At 42.0% G+C, this 19,878-nt stretch overlaps 1 protein-coding gene across 1 annotated transcript in view; it reads left to right on the top strand.

Annotated features, from left to right (window-relative positions):
* Positions 1-12,994, top strand: part of PDZD2 (PDZ domain containing 2) — a 156,517-nt gene extending 143,523 nt beyond the window's left edge. The window contains exons 20-24 of the mRNA XM_054397824.1: positions 310-427; positions 6,210-6,311; positions 8,592-8,862; positions 11,036-11,170; positions 12,582-12,994. Coding sequence (XP_054253799.1) covers positions 310-427; positions 6,210-6,311; positions 8,592-8,862; positions 11,036-11,170; positions 12,582-12,748 — 793 coding nt within the window. The 3' untranslated portion in view covers positions 12,749-12,994. The remainder of the gene's footprint in view (positions 1-309; positions 428-6,209; positions 6,312-8,591; positions 8,863-11,035; positions 11,171-12,581) is intronic.
* Positions 12,995-19,878: the final 6,884 nt, after the last annotated feature.

The following is a 19,878-nucleotide window of genomic DNA, read 5'->3' as shown; positions in this document are numbered from 1 at the left end:
GTCCTGACAGAAGCAATCTTCAGATGTGGCTGTTTCCATGGTTTTTCACTGTCTGTTGCTAAAACTATTGGGGAAAGCAGAGCGAAACAGAATGGGGACTAATTTTCAGCATAATTTTTAAATTGCCTCCTCTGCCTGTTCCCATTCTCCCAACATGCACCATTTCCTACCTGTTTTCAAGATTTCTACTTGTTAATGAGCTGGTCCTTCATCATTTACCCTAATGCAACCTATGTTGTATACCTGATATCTAGCTCTAGATGCTGTAGAAATCTAAAGCTGTCTTTTATATTTTTCTGTTAATTTTAGTTTGGATCAGCTTCTCATCTCAAGTCTGGACCAGCAAAAACTGCAGTCTGTCTTATCGGGAGTAGTACCAAAATGTAATGTTGATGCTATGCTCCAAGAAGTCAAAGCACAAATAAAGGTAAAAACTCATAAGATAAAGCTAGATTATCAGTGACATTTTTAAGGGTTTTCTTAGTGGCAGCTCAAATATCTTCCAATCAGTTTCAGAGCTCCTTCAGTAGTCCTGTGGTAGGTTACAGCTGATGGTAGTTTTACTAATGCTGGTTTTTGAATGCCTGCTCTAAACTCATAATAAATTTGAATGGTTTTTGTATAACAAAAGGGTATTGTTTGTCCAGAAGGAAGGCAGTTTTGGGCCACAATAAATAGACCTATTTTAAGTGGAGAATTATGCCTCCGTTTCAGTTATTATTACAGCCAAGGAACTTCTGAATTTGCCAATGAGGATTTTAACTTTCCACGAATTATCTGGGTCAGACTCACTTACCCAACAGTACAAGAAAAGCTTTGCTCCTCTCTGTGCCTAGAATCATTTGCCTTTTGCTAGAAATAGCAGTGATGGAAATTGGAATTATTACATTTAATGCCAAATGGTGAGTTGAACATGGGAAAGCAACTGCTGGAGAGTTTGTGGGAAACTACTGTGACCTTTCCATTCTCTCCTGTGGAAACTGATTATTGCATTAAGGTAACTGCTTTGTTATCTAGGTGTTAATAGAAGGCATCCAAAGCTAAGTGATTGCCAGAATATTACTTCTTTGTTTGCCGTATTTTTGTTAGTGAGGTACATCCATAACCTTTTAAAATCAGAACATAAGTTGATAAAATAATGAAGGCACTGTAGGGGAAACTGCCATCTGTTCTGCATGACTGCTGGGTGAGCTGCATTTACAGTATTCCTGAGTCTTGTTCACAAAGATTGCTATTTCAAATGCAGAACAGGCTGAGACGAACAGGACCCTCCAAAAATACTCTACTTTACCAGGGGCAGCATAGCTAAATCTTGCAAGTCCCAAGATCTTGGTAAGTCAAGGGAGTTTGGTAGGTTTACTGATAAAATAAGGATTGGATTGTACTTCTGACCAACAGTAATTAGGTGTTCTATAAAGTATTTTGCATGAAGGCTTGGAAAGATTTATGCTACTTGTCAAAGGTCAAGCACTCAAATATTTACAAACCTGAATGTGTTTTGGAATGCAGTCCTTGTCTGCATAATTTCTTGCCCGTATTTCAGCTCAGCGTGGCATTCTGGAAAGTTTTATTTTAGTCAAATACTGGATTTTGGATTTAAATGTACAGTAGGACAGTTCTTCGTAGTTACACTATTGCTGAACAATGAGATGGACTGCCTGATTTGGACTGAGAGCTTCCCAGGAAAAAGTTTCACAGTATCACAGTATATCAGAGGTTGGAAGGGACCTCAAGAGATCATCAGGTCCAACCCCCCTGCAACAGCAGGATCATTTTGGGTAATCAGCACAGGAACACATCCAGGTAGGTTTTGAAAGTCTCCAGAGAAGGAGACTCCAAAACCCCGCTGGGGAGCTTGTTCCAGTACTCCGTCACCCTCACCGTAAAGAAGTTTCTCCTCATGTTGAGGTGAAATCTTCTATGTTCTACTTTGAACCCTTTGTTCCTTGTCTCATCACTGTGAACCACCAAAAAGAGCCTGGCCCCCTCCACTTGACACCCACCCCTCGCATATTTATAGACATTGATCAGATCCCCTCTCAGCCTTCTCTTCTCAAGACTAAACAGCCCCAGGGTTCTCAGTCTCCCTTCATAGGGGAGATGCTCAAGTCCCCTAATCATCCTCGTGGCTCTCCATTGGATTCTTTCCAGCAGGTCTCTGTCTTTCTTGAACTGGGGAGCCCAAAACTGGACACAGGATTCCAGGTGTGGTCTCACCAGGGCAGAGTAGAGAGGTAGAAGAACTTCCCTAGACCTGCTAGACACACCTTTCTTGATACACCCCAGGATCCCGTTGGCTCTCTTGGCCACAGGAGCACATTGTTGTTCCGTGGAGAACTTGCTGTCCACCAGCATTCCAAGGTCTTTCTCTGTGGAGCTGCTTTCCAGCAGGGCAGCCCCTAACCTGTACTGGTGCTTGTTGTTACTTCTCCCCAGATATAGGACCCTGCACTTGTCCTTATTAAACTTCATGAGGTTTACCTGCACCCAGCTCTCCAGCCTGTCCAGGTCACGTTGGATGGCTGCACGGCCTGATGGGGTGTCAGGCAGCCCCCCACCCCGAGTTTTGTATCATCAGAGAACTTGCTGAGGGTACTTTCAATGCCCTCATCCAGGTTGGTGATAAAGATACTGAACAAAACTGGACCCGGTACTGATCCCTGGGGGACACCACTTGCCACAGGCCTCCAGGTTGACTCTGTGCCACTGATGACAACCCTCTGAACTCTGTTCTGGAGACAGTTTTCAATCCACCTCACTGACCAACCATCTAGGCCACATCTCCTGAGCTTTTCTATGAGGATGTTATGGGAGACAGTATCAAAAGCTTTACTGAAGTCAAGATATATGACATCCACTGCTCTTCCCTCATCTACCCATTTGGTCATAACTTCATAGAAGGCTATCAGATTAGTTAGACAGGATCCCCCTTGGTAAATCCATGTTGGCTACTCCTGATAACCTTCTTGTCTTCCATGTGGTTAGAGATGACCTACAGGCTGAGCTGTTCCATCATCTTTCCAGGGATGGAGGTCTGTAGTTGCCTGGGTCCTCCTTCTTGCCTTTTTTGAAGACTGGAGTGACATTTGCTTCTTCCAATCATCAGGCACCTTCCCTGTTCTCCAGGACTTTTCAAAGATGATGGAGAGAGGTTCAGACACAGTATCAGCCAGCTGCTTAGCACTCGTGGATGCATCCCATCATCCCATGCATCCCATGCAATCCCATGGATTTGTATGTCTTCAGATGGTATAAGAGATCTCTAACCCTGTCCTGACTGAATCCACATCTCTCCAGTTCTGCTCCCTTGCTTTTAGAGACTGAGCTTCGTGAGGGGCTGCTCATGTTTGTGTGTCCCTTCACTCTTACCCATAAGCTTTCAACGCTTTTATCATCTCCCCCTGGGTTGAGCTCAACACATTCCAGTTGTTTATTCACACAGAGAGCAACTCCACCACCTCAGCTTGTCAGCCTGTCCTTCCTGAAGAGAACATAGCTCTCCATAACCACATTCCAGTCATGGGAGCTGTCCCTCCATGGCTCTGTAACTGCAACAGGATCATAACCCTGCGACTGCACCCAGATTTCCAGTTCATCCTGCTTATTCCCCTTGCTTCTTGTGTTGGTATACAGACACTTCAGAGACTTAGCAGAGGAGTATCTGTTACCATTGTGGGTGTTGCATAATCCACTATCCCCTACAGCCCCTGGGATAGCAGTGGAGCTGGTACCCTGCCTCACAATTGTCCCAGGAATGTCCTCAGTGAGGGTTGTTTTTCCCTCTTCCCCCTTCAAAATTAGTCTAAAGACCTACTAATCAGCTCTGCCAGTTCTTGTCCCAGGATTCCTTTTCCTCTCAGAGATAAGCAGGTTTTTTTCTATAGTCAGCAGGCCTGGAGTCTTGTAGAGTAGCCTGTGACCAAAGAACCCAAAAACCTGCCGTTGACACCAGTCCCACAGCCAGGCATTAATCTGCTGGATTTTCATGTTTAGTCCATCAGTAGGCCTAGCTAGTGGGAGGACAGAAGCAAATACTGCTTGTGCTCCTGACCCCTTAACCATTCATCCCAGGGCTCTGAAGTTCTTCTTCATTGATCTCAAACTTCTTTTTGAAATTTCATCATTGCCTACTTGGAAAACCAACAATGGGTAGCAGTCATTTGGGCAGATCAGGGTAGGAAGTTTTCTTACTACATCCTTGACCCTAGCCCCAGGTAGGCAGCAGACTTCCCTAAAGAGTGGATCAGGTCTGCATATAGGACCCTCAGTGCCCTTCAGAAGTGAGTCCCCAGTGACCAGCACGCAGCGTTTCTTCTTGACTGCAGATGTTTTGGCAGTAGGTTTGCTTGCCCCTAGCCTCTCTGAACGACATAAACTAGGTAAGTTTGTCATCATCTTTTGCTCTAAAAACTGCAGAATTTAATAAGTGCTAGGATTTAATAACTACTACTAATATTTAAAAAAAAGGTAAATATACAGGCATTTTGTTGTTTAAATTTCTACTTACAATGATCTTTGGCTAACAGGCTGAAGAGAGGTGATCACCTGGCAGCCTTGTGTGTCTCCATTATGGGGTCAAACAAAGCAGCAAGCATCTTTAGCCAAATCTCTGTGCTATATATTACACATGCTGTCTGAGGAGAGCATTGAGAGCTGGAGTGGAAGGAAATGCATGACCTCAGCAATGGAAAGCCAGGGTTTATATTGTGTTGCTGACTGGCACAGGACATATGGTCTTCACACAGCCCTCTAATATCAGAGCTCTGATACTTTTCTTCTTCTCCAGTGCAAGCGAAATAAGTTGTGATAGCAAGGACTAGAAAGAATATGACCTCTTAGACAAATAGGTTGCTATAGTGAACTCAACTTTGACTGTCATTAATTCAGTCGAAGATACATACATGTTTCTATTACCCTCATTGCGCTTTGAAAGGCCTAGATACTTAACTGATTTTGTCATTACTAGCTTAATATAAAGACATTCTCACTTTACAGATCAGAAGGGTCTTAGCATCTGAAAAAGACTGTGGGCTAAGATGTTCATCCCTGACTTCTCCTCCCTCCTCAAATACTGATGGATCACTGATATGGAGCAGGGTGGCATCCGTTTCTGACTTTGGCTTTGTGCATTGCAAAGATGCCTCTAATGAAGAAAGTCTTTCAATGCCACTTCAGTGGACTAAATATGTCACTGATTGCTAAATAGATTAAGAGGTTGGTTGCTGTTGATTTCAATATTGACAGTTTCTGGAAATGACTGATGTTGGATATGATCCCAGGGAAAAGCTGAAAGATCTACTTTCTACTCCCTGCTTCTGATGCTCTGACCCACAGACAGTTACTATCCCCTTAGTCCCCAAAATGCTGGCTTATAGTACCCTTACACCACAAAATGTGGTCTCTCTAACAGCGTCTGGTTTTGTCCTAAAAACAGTTAGGAAGATATCATCAGACATGCTGGACAGGACTGCTTCTTTCTCATGGCAATTTCTGCATTTTGTCAGCAGGCAATTACTTGAAGAGACCAGCTTTATACCTTTGTTCTGCTCTGGAGCCGACTGGCAGTCTGGCACCATTCCCTTCATGTGCTATATGCTCTCATTTCCACAACAGCACAGGTTTTAGTCCCTTTCAGATCACTAATAGGCACCTTACTTTAATCTGCCAAGTGAAACAGTTTTCCTGATGTCCCATGTAGCCTTCCAAAGCTTCAGTTTGTAGCACTTGCCCCTTGGAAGACTGACCAGCACTGTGTAGAACAGGTTGATGCCCTGCTTTACATCTTAATAAGTGTCTTTCAAGGGGACAACAAAAATTAATAATTCCTGGAAAGTACAGTCCTTAGTCTAGAAAGGTGTGTGGGAACTATTGAGTTTTGACTGCAAAATGTCATGCAATGTAAATTCGATTACAGCCTGTGAAAATTAGACTGCCCAAGATATTAATACTCTTCCACTATACTAATTCCAGCTTTGTTTTCTAGCCTTGGGATGACTGTATAGATCTCTGCTATCACCTGAGTTCTCTTTTCTGGATGCTACCCATCCGCAGCCTGAAAAGAAATTCATTTAATGACTTGGGTTTAATTCCTTGAATTGCTTTTTTTACCTGCCATAATCTGAGGATACCGGGAATGTATGCAGGAATTTGGTCCTGATCTTCATTTTTGTTTTTCTTCTTCTTCCCCTTGACCTCCGCTTCTCTGCTAGAATAAAGAAGACACATACTTTGTAGTCTTGCACAAAGAAGAAGGAGCTGGCCTGGGATTTAGTGTTGCTGGAGGAATAGATCTGGAACAGAAATCAGTCACAGTAAGTTTGGTTGGGGGTTTTGTTGGTGGTGGTTTTGTTTGTTTTGTTGGGTTTTTGGTTTTGCTTTTTTTCTGTGGTTTGGTTTGGTTTGAGTTTCTGTTCGGGTTTTGGGGTTCTTTGCGGGGGGGTTGGCTGGGTTTTTTGCAAAGCTTGCTTTATTTCAGGCTGATGATTAGATCAAGTGTTTGTTTATCAAGACTCAATGCAAGTTATTCACAGTCATAAAGCAGCATCTCTCAGAGCTGGCTGCATTGCCATCTGCTACTGAAATCAAAGAGTGTCTGGGAAGCTTAATTTTTATTATTGGAGATGGATGTCAATTATGTTTTCAGTCTGTTAAAGGCCTGTTACTGGGTAGGATCAGCCAGATCTAAATCCTATGCCTGTAAATAAAATTGTGTGTGCAGCTGCAGTTCATGCAGCCTTTCAGGGGAGATTTTTATCCCTAGCCCTTGAAAATTATCTTCATGCAGCAAAGTTTTTTAAGGATTTTGCAAATCCTGAGAGTGACTGTTTCAGACCTCAGGAAACATTCTAGATTTCACCTCACAGATTATGTTTTGGTGTTATTTAAGACCTGTGGGTGGCCAGTAAATGAGGATTATTGTTTTGTTAGCTTGCTTTAAAAAAAAAATTAAAATTCTTACATGACATTCTGAACCAAAGATACCGTGTGGCATTAAATGACATTGGTGTGTAAAAAAATGATAGCAGGCAACTGATAGGCTGTTAAAAAACAGACCCGTGAGATAAAAATACAAGACAACCCATGTCCATGTGTCAGTTTCTTTGCACAAGATAGACATTTAAGTCCTGCCCAGAAAGAGAAAGATCTATTAAGTGCTGACATTAGAAGAAGGTTATGTTTTCAGTCTTCGAGGCCTGCAGCAGCCCTTGCAGGAATCTGGTTTTTGCTCCTAGACAGGAGCAGTATAAGTACACAGAATATAATAGTCTATTTCAGCTGGATGGGACCTGCAATGATCATCTAGTCCAACTGCCTGACCACTTCATGGCTGACCAAAAGTTAAAGCATGTTATTTAGGGTATTGTCCAAATGCCTCTCAAACATCTGACAGGCTTGGAACATTGACCACATCTCTGGAAAGCCTGTGCCAGTGTTTGGCTGCCCTCTCAGTAAAGGAATTTTTCCTGAGGTACATCACCAGATGTCTTTGATATGATCTCTGTATTCCACTTACTTCTTGCATCTAGATGCCTGCATCTATCAATTGAGGCTGTTATTCCAGGTTTGAATGGCTGCTTAGACTCCCTGGAAATGTCTCTCCCTGGATCTGTATAGGGTTGTGGCAGGTGCTATTCTCAGCATGGCCCTGCAATGAGAGAGAATGGGAACCTTTTAAAAGGCTTCCAGTTCCTTGCTATTATTCTGGGTATTAGGAGAAATTCCAAGAGAATATGATGTAGAAATGTGTGCTTGTGTCCAGATTTGCTGCCTTGGACCTAGACCTGTGTGCATGGGAAACCATGTTCTGGCTGCTAAAATTACACTGCCTGATAGGCAAGTCTTTAAATACTGGGTCTTGAGTCTTCCAGTCAGTTCCTTTCTATAAATGACACACATCAAAGCCTCAGATGCACTTGCCTGAATTGACTCCAAGTTTAATCGACACTGAATAGAGTTTTTTTTTTTTTCTCTAGGAAAAAATATTTCAAGCCACTAAATCATCACTTTTACATCTGTTTGCATGCTTTTTGATCAGCCAAATTGTGGTGGACAATTAAATACTTTTTCATCTGCAGTAAGTCAGAGCCTTTCTGTGCGCAGGTGCTGTTCACTGCTTAGAAGCATGCATTTGAAAACAGCACAGGATGCATGTCCCAGTCAGAGTGAATTTGGAGAGTGGGTGTCACACACCATAAAGTTGTTCTTGGTGTTTACTGTAGCATGGGTGTAGATTTAACCTGTGTGTTACTTGCTATATGTTAATTGAATACCTTTGAAGAGTTCAGGAAGAGCATAAGTGACTTGTGACATTACATTCCTTAGCTGGTTTTGGCTATCTTTGGCTTAGAAATGACCATGCAGTAATAGCACTTTTTTCCTCTGTTTTCTCCTCATTTCTAACTGCAGTTCTTGTCTAATCACTTGGCCCCTAGTATTTGAGGCTGTTCATTAGAGAAATGCTTTGTGCCTGATATCCAGGCAGTGCACATCGATTGCAAACTTTGGTGAGCTTTCCGTGTTCACCTTGGCTTGTAGAGCCCTCTGTGTGGTCATGAGGTTAAAGCAACTTTAAGTTAAAATCTTTCTTGTAGGTTCATAGAGTGTTTTCCAAGGGAGTGGCATCTCAAGAAGGGACTATTCATCGAGGAGATCTTGTTCTGTCAATCAATGGCAAGTCACTTGCAAGCTCAGTCCATGGGGATGTTCTGAATACTCTTCATCAGGCAAGACTACACAAATACGCTGTCGTTGTCATCCAGAAGGAAAAAGACAAAGCAAACAATTCCTCCAGACCTGAGATATCAGCTACTGGCAGAAAATGTGTGGGGTCTGGAAAAGATGTTTCCATGGAAACAGGAACAGGTATGATCTTTGTCCAAGAACAGTTGGAAGGCTTCCCTAGCAGAGCAGACTGCAGGGGAAAATATCCATGTGTTTTAGATTAAAAGTGTCTGTGCCTTATGTCATTGAAGACAGCAAATGAAATTACTTTTATATTTTACTTGTTCTTTTTGGAGCAGTTTGGGGTGGTTTGGTTTGTTTTTTGTTTGGGTTGGGGTTTTTTTGTTTGGTTGGTTTGTTTGGTGGGATTTTTTAAATATCATAATCAGCCAGAAACTTAGAAGAACATTTAGGGCCTGATCCAATTTCTAATCAAGTTAGTGATTCCACATATTCATCCAATCCAGGATAAACTCATTTTAAGTCATAACAGTAGTCCGCACAAGAAAGCAAACAAGAAAAAAGGAAAAGAAAAAACAAACCCAAACCTAAACCTCAAAGAAAACCCCAGGCCCTGCAATTTGTTGTGCATTGGAATATTGGAATTGAGTTTGCTCTTTCTAATATCAGATTTTGTACTGTTTCTTCTAAAACTGCTGCTATTACAGTAAGCGGAGTTAAGCCAAATCCAAGTCAGCCATCCCATAAGAAGCTAGGGATAAATAGTTTAAGAGGCATTCTGGCACTGGAATGGTAAGTTCCTATTTAGGAACAAGACAGCATTTCAGTGTGAAGATTGCACTGTTACAAAGAGATCTCTCAGATTTTTTTGTAGAATTAAGACACCTGTTTGTATACCACTGCTTTGCAAGCAGGGGGGTGACCTGCTTCAGTCCTGTGCACCGTCCTTGGGAGGTCATGTGCAGTGGTTATGGCTCCCTGCTGAGAGATTTGGAATGTGGCTTCCCCTGCCTTCCTGGGCAGTACCAAGCATGCAGCTCAGACCACCCCAGAACGTGACCATGGAGCAGCCACTCACCCAATTTTAATCCACTGGCTGTAATTTTTAAAACATTTTTTTTTCCTCTCTGCCTTCCTGGGCAGTACCAAGCATGCAGCTCAGACCACCCCAGAACGTGACCATGGAGCAGCCACTCACCCAATTTTAATCCACTGGCTGTAATTTTTAAAACATTTTTTTTTCCTCTCTGCCTTCCTGGGCAGTACCAAGCATGCAGCTCAGACCACCCCAGAACGTGACCATGGAGCAGCCACTCACCCAATTTTAATCCACTGGCTGTAATTTTTAAAACATTTTTTTTTCCTCTCTGCCTTCCTGGGCAGTACCAAGCATGCAGCTCAGACCACCCCAGAACGTGAACATGGAGCAGCCACTCACCCAATTTTAATCCACTGGCTGTAATTTTTAAAACATTTTTTTTTCTTCTCTGTAACAGTTGTTACAGGCTGGGCACAGGCACTAGAGGGCAACATTATCTCATAAACAACGTAGTAACGGGTTATGGAAAACATCCACCCTGCGAGGCAAAGCACATCTCTAATGTTTTAGATTTAAACATTTACAGTTGTTTGACATAATGGTATCAGTAATCTGTGATAATGCGGAGTGTGTGATTTTTACATTCATACAGGACAGAGAGGGTCCTGTTTCCAAAACTGCAGATTTACTTCCTCCTAAGAAAAATTATATTTTATGTCAGGTACAGCTATATTGTGTTCTAAAAATATTTGCTATGTAGGAGGCAGGATGCTCTCACAAGTAATTGTGGTTATTTCTATAGAAATGAGACCAGAAGTGGTTATTCACACTTGTGAATGAGTACAAACTTGCCCTTGAGAGGATAGAACATGTTCATGCAATGTAACATTTAATTCATTTCTGTTACTTAAAAAGATTAATTTTATTGAATAAGCAGGTAGTAACAAATGAAAGAAAAATAAATGCTCCCTACTCACTATTTTTGTAATTTTTCAGTTATTTTGTTGGTGTTTAGATTCTTTGGTAAGTCTGCCAAGCTTTAATTTTGCCCAAAAATATGCCATGGCAGGTTTTTTTGCATGTTGAACATGCAAAATGAGAATGTCTCCGTATGTAAATACATTTTGTACTGTCTTCCATTCACAGCTGCAATAATACACAGTCACTAGGTGACTGCATGTTCAGCATGTTCTAGTCTGAATAGGAACTGAACTCTGAACTGCTTTGTCACTGCAGCCAAAACAATCTCAACCAAAGACAGCTTGTCATTTACTGTCGAATGCCTAACAAGATGCTGTCTGTATTCTGTCACAGATCCAAACCTGGATATGAGTGATGTCATCTGTGTTGAATTATTGAAAACCTCTGCTGGTTTGGGATTCAGTCTTGATGGTGGAAAAGCTTCCATTGCTGGAGACAGGCCCTTGCTTGTAAAAAGAATATTTAAAGGTACTACAAGCATGCCATGGATATCATCCCAGTTTTCCTTTTGCGCATCATTCAGACATTTAAATTCTTGGGGTCTTTTTTCTTTTTTTTAAGCAAGGGTGGTTTTTTGTGGCCTTTGTTTATTACTACTTGCTAGCCAAAGTGGTCAGTAAAAAAAAAAAAACACTCCTGGGAATGTCTAGGGTTTTGCATCTGCTAGTAAATGTTTGTGAAGCAATCTTATTTACTAAATATGATGCAGTTACTTCCTGGACTTGTCCACTACTATATAGACATTAAATTACAGCAGTAGTAGTGTAAGTAACGTTTGAGAAGTTTATACATCATCTGATGCTCTTTTTTAAGAGAAGTACTATGCAGGTAATCAGTGTGGTTTCAAAGCACAATCCTGCATTATTACCAATTATTAATTTTAGTCTTCTTGGTTTTGTTTTGGTTTGGGTTTTTTTGGTTGGTTGGTTGGTTGTGTTTTTTGTTACATATCAGTATTAGCTTTTGCCAAGAATATGTGATGTTTATATTCAAAACTTGCCACTCCTGGATGTTTTGTTTGTTAGTAGGTATAGTTAAATTTATATGAAACATGTATAGAAAGGAAACAAATCCCAAAACTATCCTGTGATTTTAGTATGTCTTAGTCTGGGATTCATTAGTGAAAAAAAGCAGAACTTCCTAAAGGATGCTGCAACTCAATGAGAGTGCACAGCATTTTTACAGGAGTACTTCTCAGTGGCTTGTTCTCTCATCAAGGCAAAAAATCAAACTGATACTTCCTGAATTTCACATCAGTTTCTATGTGTGTTTGTTTTCTCCTCTTTAGAAAGTGATTCTGAAGGTAAAGGATATGTTCAATTTTTGGTCTCACTAATTTGTATCCTTCGATACAGTTCAATTCCCCTCCCTGTGATAGCTGATACTAGTTATATTATCATTACAAAAAACATTTTTCTTGAGCTTTGAAGGGTATGTTCTGCTCTATCTCTACTGTGTTTGTCCTACATTTGCCACCTGTGTTGGCGTGTTCATTGTTACCCAGGTTTTACAACCTACTGCATTATCTTATTATTACTGTATTAAAATTCCATTTGAGAAAATATATCAATTCTACATACAACCTGCATGTTTGTTTTATCATCCAGGTTTTCTTATAGCTACAGAGATAACATACAGCATCTTCATTTACTCATGCTGCTTCCTTCAAAACCTGTCATTTTTCCTGGGGACAAGGGTTTAAGGTTAACATAATGTTTTCTGTGAGATGCAGCACGGGGTAGGTTGAACATAAGTGATTTGTGCTGAAATTGCCACTATTGGGAAAATGGTTCATCACAGTAGAAAGCAGATTTCTGTGGGTTTACTGGGTTTTCGTTGTTTTTTTTTTACACTGACTTTTTCCTTCTTTTCTTCCTAGGTGGTGCTGCAGAGCAATCTGGAAACATAGAAACTGGAGATGAAATTCTTGCTGTTAGTGGAAAATCATTACTTGGCCTCATGCATTATGATGCTTGGAACATTATTAAATCTGTGCCAGAGGGCCCTGTTCAGTTACTGATCAGAAAACACAGATCTTCAGTATGATGGGAGCACTACATGTTCACACTTGCTAAAACAAAAACATAAAAGTGGCTACAAGCTATCTTTGTTTCTAAAGTCACACAAAAGTGTCTTAATGTTCTACAGAGAGGTGCTAAGAGCCTTGAAGAACCACTGAGCAAGCACGTGATGAGCATCATAAAATCTCACTTAATTATTGGGGATAAAGAAAGCCAAATGTTAAAGACATTTTTTTATTATGTGGCAGTTTTAATGGAACTTCAAGACCTCTCCTGGGTCTGATTTAAACTATTTTGACTGAGACAAATAACACTGTGCCTGTCCCTGATATTTTTAGTATCTGCAGAGCGCTGGGAATATAAATTGTTGGTTGCCATCCTGTTGACAAGGATGGGTATTTAGACTGTACTATATCACTTAGTTGTAATAAGACTTTAGGACACTTACTTAGGGTCTGGTCCTTTTTTCTTTTGTAATAAGAGAATGTCTGGAACAATCTCACTTTATTCTTCTAAGTGCAGTTTTGCTAAAAATGCATGACAAAAGTATAATTTTGCACAACTTTTATGCCTAAAACATGAGCAGTTTATTGCAGATCTGAAAAATCCTCTGATTAAACTGATGAACTAACTCAGCATCCACCACAACTGAATCTGCTCTCGGATGCAACTTAACTCTGAAAGCACTTGTCATGAATGCAATAGAAATCTGTGAGCAAGAAAATCATGTCCAAATAATAGGTGATTGTCCACCGAGATGTGGACTGAGTTGTTAGTTATGCTTAAAATGGAAGCGATAAAAATTGGGGTCTGAATCTTCAAATTTAGACTTCTAAAATTAGGCACCTTTACTATATATATATTTTTTTTAAAGAAGGATAATTTCAAGTGCTGAGCACTTGCAGAGCCCACAGACTTCAGCAATTGCGAAGTACTTCTGAAAGCTGGGCTGCTTTTATTTGGCTACAAGAGGTTTAAGGCTGCCTGGCTTGAAACACTCAAGCTGGAAAGTGGTGGTCTAATGACGGGGATTATAACAAATTAAATCTGAACAGGCCATACTTGTGGTGGCTTTTAATTGCTCTTTTTTGTGTTATCCTGTCACATATTTATTTTTGCTTGTGTGAGAGTGGGTGAGGATGTGTGTGAAAAACACAAGTATGCCCAGCTGCATCAGGAATGGGTTGATGCTGAGGGTTCTGGATGATGAAACTGAAAACTGTACATGGGAGAAACCATGGTCATAGAAACAGCAAAATTCAAAGGGGTGTAATGCTGCAGGCACTTAGTTTGGTTTTTCTCACTTCTACTCACAATAGAGGTATCACAGGATCACAGGATGTTAGAGGTTGGAAGGGATCTCCAAAGGTCATCCAGTCCAACCCCCCTGCCAGAGCAGGACCATAGAATCTAGCACAGGTCGCACAGGAACACATCCAGATGGGCCTTGAAAGTCTCCAGGAAAGGAGACTCCACAACCTCCCCGGGCAACGTGTTTCAGTGCCCTGTGACCCTCACAGTGAAGAAGTTCCTCCTCGTGTTGAGGTAGAACCTCCTGTGCTGTGGTTTATATCCATTACCCCTAGTCCTATCACAGGGTGCAACTGAGAAGAGCCTGTCCTCTCCCTCTTGACACGCACCCCTCAGATACTTATAAACATTTATCAAATCCCCCCTCAGTCTTCTCTTCTCCAGATACTAAACTGCCCCAGGTCTTTCAGCCTCTCCTCATAGGGCACGTGTTCCAGTCCCTTACTCTTCCTGGTTGCTCCCCGTTGGATCCTCTCCAGCAGATCCCTGTCCCTCTTGAACTGGGGAGCCCAAAACTGGATGCAGTATTCCAGGTGAGGTCTCAACACAGCAGAGTAGAGGGGGAGGAGAACCTCCCTCAATCTGCTGGACTCACTCCAGGGATCGGTAGTGGCTGAGTGTTATTTATAGTCTGCTGTGTTGCAAGGAGCATGTATGGGTACAAGAGATTAGACTCTTGTTATTTCTCTTCATACATTGAGGATAGCTGAACAACATAAAAGAGATACAGGAAGAAATGGGCCCGTGTCCTTATCAGCTGAGAACAAGCTGTTTGTTCCAGAGTGCCAAGGTTGTTCAACACATTAGGCTGGAAGCTGCTTGCAGGCAACATACCCAGGGTGAAGAGCTCTCATCTTGGAACCAGTCCAAATCTGAAGTGCTGCCTACATTTATAGTAACGCAACACATTGCATAGCTATTACAAAAAGGTCTGAGCTTGTCACATGGTGCTACCCCAAGACAGCATTATAGTTCAATTAATTTACATTTATTCAAGAGTGCTTGGAGCAATTGCTTCCAGTTTAGTGGAGCACTCACTTTGGCACATTTCTGTGACAGCTGCATTAGACTGCAGCTGATGGTGTGCAGAGGAATACTCAGTTCTGCAAAGGCAACTGAAGACCAGGTGAGCGGAAAAGCTGTGCAAGGTTTGCCTAAAAGTTAGAACAGATTTAATTAATTTTCAATGACATATTAGCATGTGAGTCCAGGGAGAGTCACATCTTTTTGGTTACAGGAAAAGCAATACTACATAAGTAGTCCTACAGCTGTTTTGCCTGCAGGATTTCTGCTGAAAATAATTCAGGTTCAGTGCTGTGAAATAACTATGGGTTGGGTCCTCTGTGACCCCGAAGCTCAGCCACTCTGTCAGGACCAGTCTTTGCCTCCAGTCACCTCAGTGGTGGGAGAATGCAGCACCTGTGGTCATGGGACCCCACTGAGGGTGCAGGCCTGTGCTGGAATAAAAGAGGTTACCCCTGCATATTTACTGTATTACCTACATGGAGAAGACATTTGGCAATGACAATTAAAAGGTGAGGCCTTGTTCAGGAATGACCAAAATCTGACCGTAACGGTGTGTATAATAGGTACATAAAATGCATGTGGAATTTAATGCAGCGTAGTGAATACATACCTGTATGCGTATAATATGTACAAGTGCAGTACTGACTTTTTGCTGCTTTAATGTGGTAAATCACAACTGTGTTTTAGGAGATGGCATTTTTGTTCAGTTTAAAATTTTGGAGGTTCCAGTGCAGGGAGGCATGTATCTCCCTCACTTCTAAACCGGTAAGAGCTCAAAGGTAAAGTCTTCATTTTGTAAATTAATTTGAAGTGTCTTAAGATGATAGGTGGTGAATATTTTCAGACGCTTATTTGCAGGTACTGTTCATTGTGAGTGATTTAGAAGGCTTTGATTTTCCAGTAATTGAATACTGTTGAGTATTTTACTTTACATGCACGTAGATATGTGTTGGATGAGTAACAGCAAAGAGAGGCGGGGATTTTTTGTGTGTGATTCAGTAGTGGCTATAATTTAAGAGATAGGTCTAATGTTTTAAGTCTGATAGTTACTATGGGTAGAATGATACAATACTAACATTACAGCAAGAAGAATAGTATTTAACCCTGATTGTTTCTGTACCTGAAAATACTCTCTCTTTTTTTGGTGAAAGAACAAGAAACACTTTTATTGATGCTACCGGTGTTGTTGTGATTACAGTAGCATTTCCTGATGTCTCTGCTGGGGTGACATTCCCCATAAAATCCCCAGGATTTATGCAGTGTAGGTGTCTGCTTTATTACAGGATGGGTAGACAAAGCAGATGCAGTGAACCTTTGGTTATGCACCTGGAAAAGTATGTGTTATTTTCCTGAGAGCCTAGCCGCACCAAAATGACAGAGGGCATTGCGTTAGTCCATCAGTATTCAGTAGTTTCGCAAGCATGTTTGGCATATCAGTCCCCAGGGTGATTCTTTGCCAGGCTGGATGGTTGCCCAAGCCCTAGGAGAGCAGTGACTCTTCAGAGGCTTGCAGCTGCGTCTTGCAAGAACAAAAAATCAAGATGAAATTATGCACTTGGTCCACAAGTCATCACTGGGGACTTGAAGGCATTCTGTATAAGGTGAATTTGTTTATAGATGGAGAAGACCTGGTGAAGGTTTTTGTCGCTTCCAGGCCTGGGGCAGCTCCAGGTGTACATCTTGAATATGAGAGTGGGCTCTGGTGCAATACATGCATATTCTGCAGCCTTCTGTACTGGGAAGCTCTTTCCAGTTTCTGTGGGGACTGCATCTGTATTAAAAACTGTGAGGGAGGGAGCAACATCAGTTTATTTTCTTGCTAAAATAATGAAGGTAGATAAATATTAAGAAACTGTTGAGTGATAAATATTTTCTAATGACTCTCACTTAAAATTAATCCTAGCTAATGTTCTGCGGTGGTTCTTGTCAAAATCTGAAGGAACTGTTCCCAGATGGGAATGTTTACCTGCTTCTACATTTAGGGTATGTAAATGTACAAGTGAAAATATTAATGAAGAGTAGACTAGATCATGTGAGTAATGGGGATCCCACTTTAAGTAGGTTTTGTGTGTTATGCTGATACACTTATTGTATGATACTGTATATTTACACTTTTTATTTATATAAATAAAACTTCTTTTAATGAAAGCTCTTTAATATGCCTTGTATATTATAAACAGGTGAGTGCAATAACATGAAATAGCTTGTACATTTTTCAATTTACTGTCTCTGTTCTGTAAATCTGTATCGCCATAAACTGTTTTGTTTGGGTTTTTTAGTGATTTTGAAAATAAATGGTATCCTTAGTACTCCTCTAGATATTTATTTCTGTTAATCTAACGTCTGTCAGGCCCACAATTGGCCCATCACCAGGACAAAGCTGTCACGGAGAGCACTGTCGGGGATGCAAATCTTAACACTGTCCAAATGTGCATCCATGCTAGAAGTGAAATACCACCATCTAAGAACTGTCATTCAGTTTGAGGAAGATTAAAGCATTTATGAAGTGTTAGAAGGTGTTTTAAAGGACCTGCCTTAGGATCTTGGAAGCTGTACTTCTTCTGCAAAGACACTGGAGGGCAAAGGTGAAATGTGGAGCTTCATCAAGAGCACGTTGCCTATAAACTCTACCTCTTGCCCAGCCTCTGGGCAGGTTGTATGCATAGGGAATATGTATACACAACTAGTCCTAGCCTGATACTTCTTGTCTTCCACCTACCCTGTGGACAAACTCCCCTTCAAAATCCCAGGGAGCTGGTAGAATGGGTTGGGGTGGAGGCAACCTCTTTGTAGATGGAGTGGACCTGAAATGGAGCCCATAGTGATAGGTGAAGGCCATAACCTCCAAACTGGGAATATTTGTTTCAAGCAGTCCCCCTTTTTACATGCACAGCTGGCTTCACCATAACTGGCATAGCAGCTCTAAGCAAGTCTGCCTCTGAGAAAGATGCATCCCAGAATGCTGTCCTCACTGCTGCTTTGATGTGCGGAATGCCAAAGGTGTCCAAAATCACAGAGGTAATTGGGCAGCACGCAGACACATAAGCTAGTAAGTCACTGCAGGGCGGGCTGAGCTGGAAGAAGGAACTGTTAAGTGTTTATATCCATACTGCAAGGCCACGTACATTCCTTCACGTTTTAAGCATTGGACTGGGTGCTTGTTGCTTCCATGCTAATGGCTGGAAGTTCCCATCCAGCTCACAGCATGGCACAGTTCTGCCCTCTCCTTGGTGCATGTATGGCACTTACCTCTATCTCTGCAGCCATGCCTTGCACACCCCACTGTTTCTTCTGGTGTATAGTGCTGCCTGAAAGGGCTGAGTGTGTTTTCCTGCAAAACAAGAAAGGTGTTCATTTTGTGGCACAGGGGCATTTCCCTCTTACCCTGGGCTTGTGCCCTAAAAGCTGCTGTGTTTAGTTTTTGTTTTCTTCTCTGGCTGCTGTGCCATGGGGGAGCAAGAGGCATGTGAGGAGGAAGAGGTCCCTGTGATTCACTTCACAAGAAAGGCTGACAGGTCAAGCTCCCAGTGTGCTCTGGGTAGAGGGGCCATTTCCTTGGCTGGAGGAGAAAGGGAGGAGCTGGTCTGCCATCTGCATTGGGACCTTTTTTTTTGTCTACATTCCCCTCTCTTGCAAGAAAGCCATAATGATGGGATTTATGGAGCCTGTGTTGTTGTGCAGATGACATTGTGTAAGGTGTAAAACCAGTACTGTGGGAGGGGCATGAATGTGTTATGTGGTGGGTGCAGCCCCCTTGAGGCACGTCTGCCTCTGGCTGGAGCCTGTCTTCTCCCCCAGGACTATATGGGAAAAGAGGTGGTGTGGTTTAAGCCAGAAAACAAGCACGACCCAGCCACTAGCTCACTCTCCCACATGGCATGTGGGTTGAGATAAAGGCAGTTTAACAGATAAAGAAAAGTCACATGCACAAGGAAAACAGCAAAATGAGGAATTAATTCCCTGCTTCCCATTGGCTGGCAGATGCTTAGAGCTGTCTCCAGGAAAGCAGGGCTCCAATCACACAAAACAGTTACTTAAGAAGACTGTCACTCTGAACATCCCCCACTTCCTCCTTCTTCCCCCATCTTTGTATACTGAGCATGATGTCATACAATGTGGAATATGCCTTTGCTCATTTGGGGTCAGTTGTCACAAAATCATAGAGTCATAGAATTTTTTTTGGTTGGAAAACACCTTTAAGATCATGAAGTCCAACCATTAACCTAGTATTACCAAGTCCACTTTTAAACCATGTCTCTAAGCTCTATATCTTTTAAACGCCTCCAGGGATGACAACTCAACCGTTTCCCTGGGCAGCCTGTTACAGCGCTTGATAACCCTTTGAGTGAAGAAATTTTTCCTAATATCCACTCTAAACCTCCTCTGGTGCAACTTGAGGCTGTTTCCTCTCATCCTGTTACTTGCTTCATTGGAGAACAGACCAGCACCCACCTTGCTACAACCCCCTTCCGATAGTTGTAGAGAACAACAAAGTCTTCCCTGAGTCTCCTTTTCTTCAGACTAAACAACACTGGTTCCCTCAGGTGCTCTTCATAAGACTTGCTCTTCAGACTCCTCTCCAGCTTTGTTGCTCTTTTGCAGACCCACTCTAGCACTTCAATGTCTTTCTGCAGTGAGTGCCCCAAAATTGAACACAGTTCTCAAGCTGCAGCCTCACCAATGCTGAGTGCAGGGGCTTGATCACTTCCCTACTCCTGCTGGGCACACTGTTCCTGATGCAAGCCAGGATGCTGTTGGACATTTGAGCCCCTGGGAGCACTGCTGTCTCACATTCTGCTGGCTGTCAACCAGCACCCC

Source organism: Indicator indicator, chromosome Z (assembly GCF_027791375.1).
Source record: "Indicator indicator isolate 239-I01 chromosome Z, UM_Iind_1.1, whole genome shotgun sequence".
NCBI classification, from domain to species: domain Eukaryota; kingdom Metazoa; phylum Chordata; class Aves; order Piciformes; family Indicatoridae; genus Indicator; species Indicator indicator.
The sequence above is the reverse complement of the archived record's forward strand: the minus strand, read 5'-3'. Positions and strand labels throughout refer to the sequence as shown.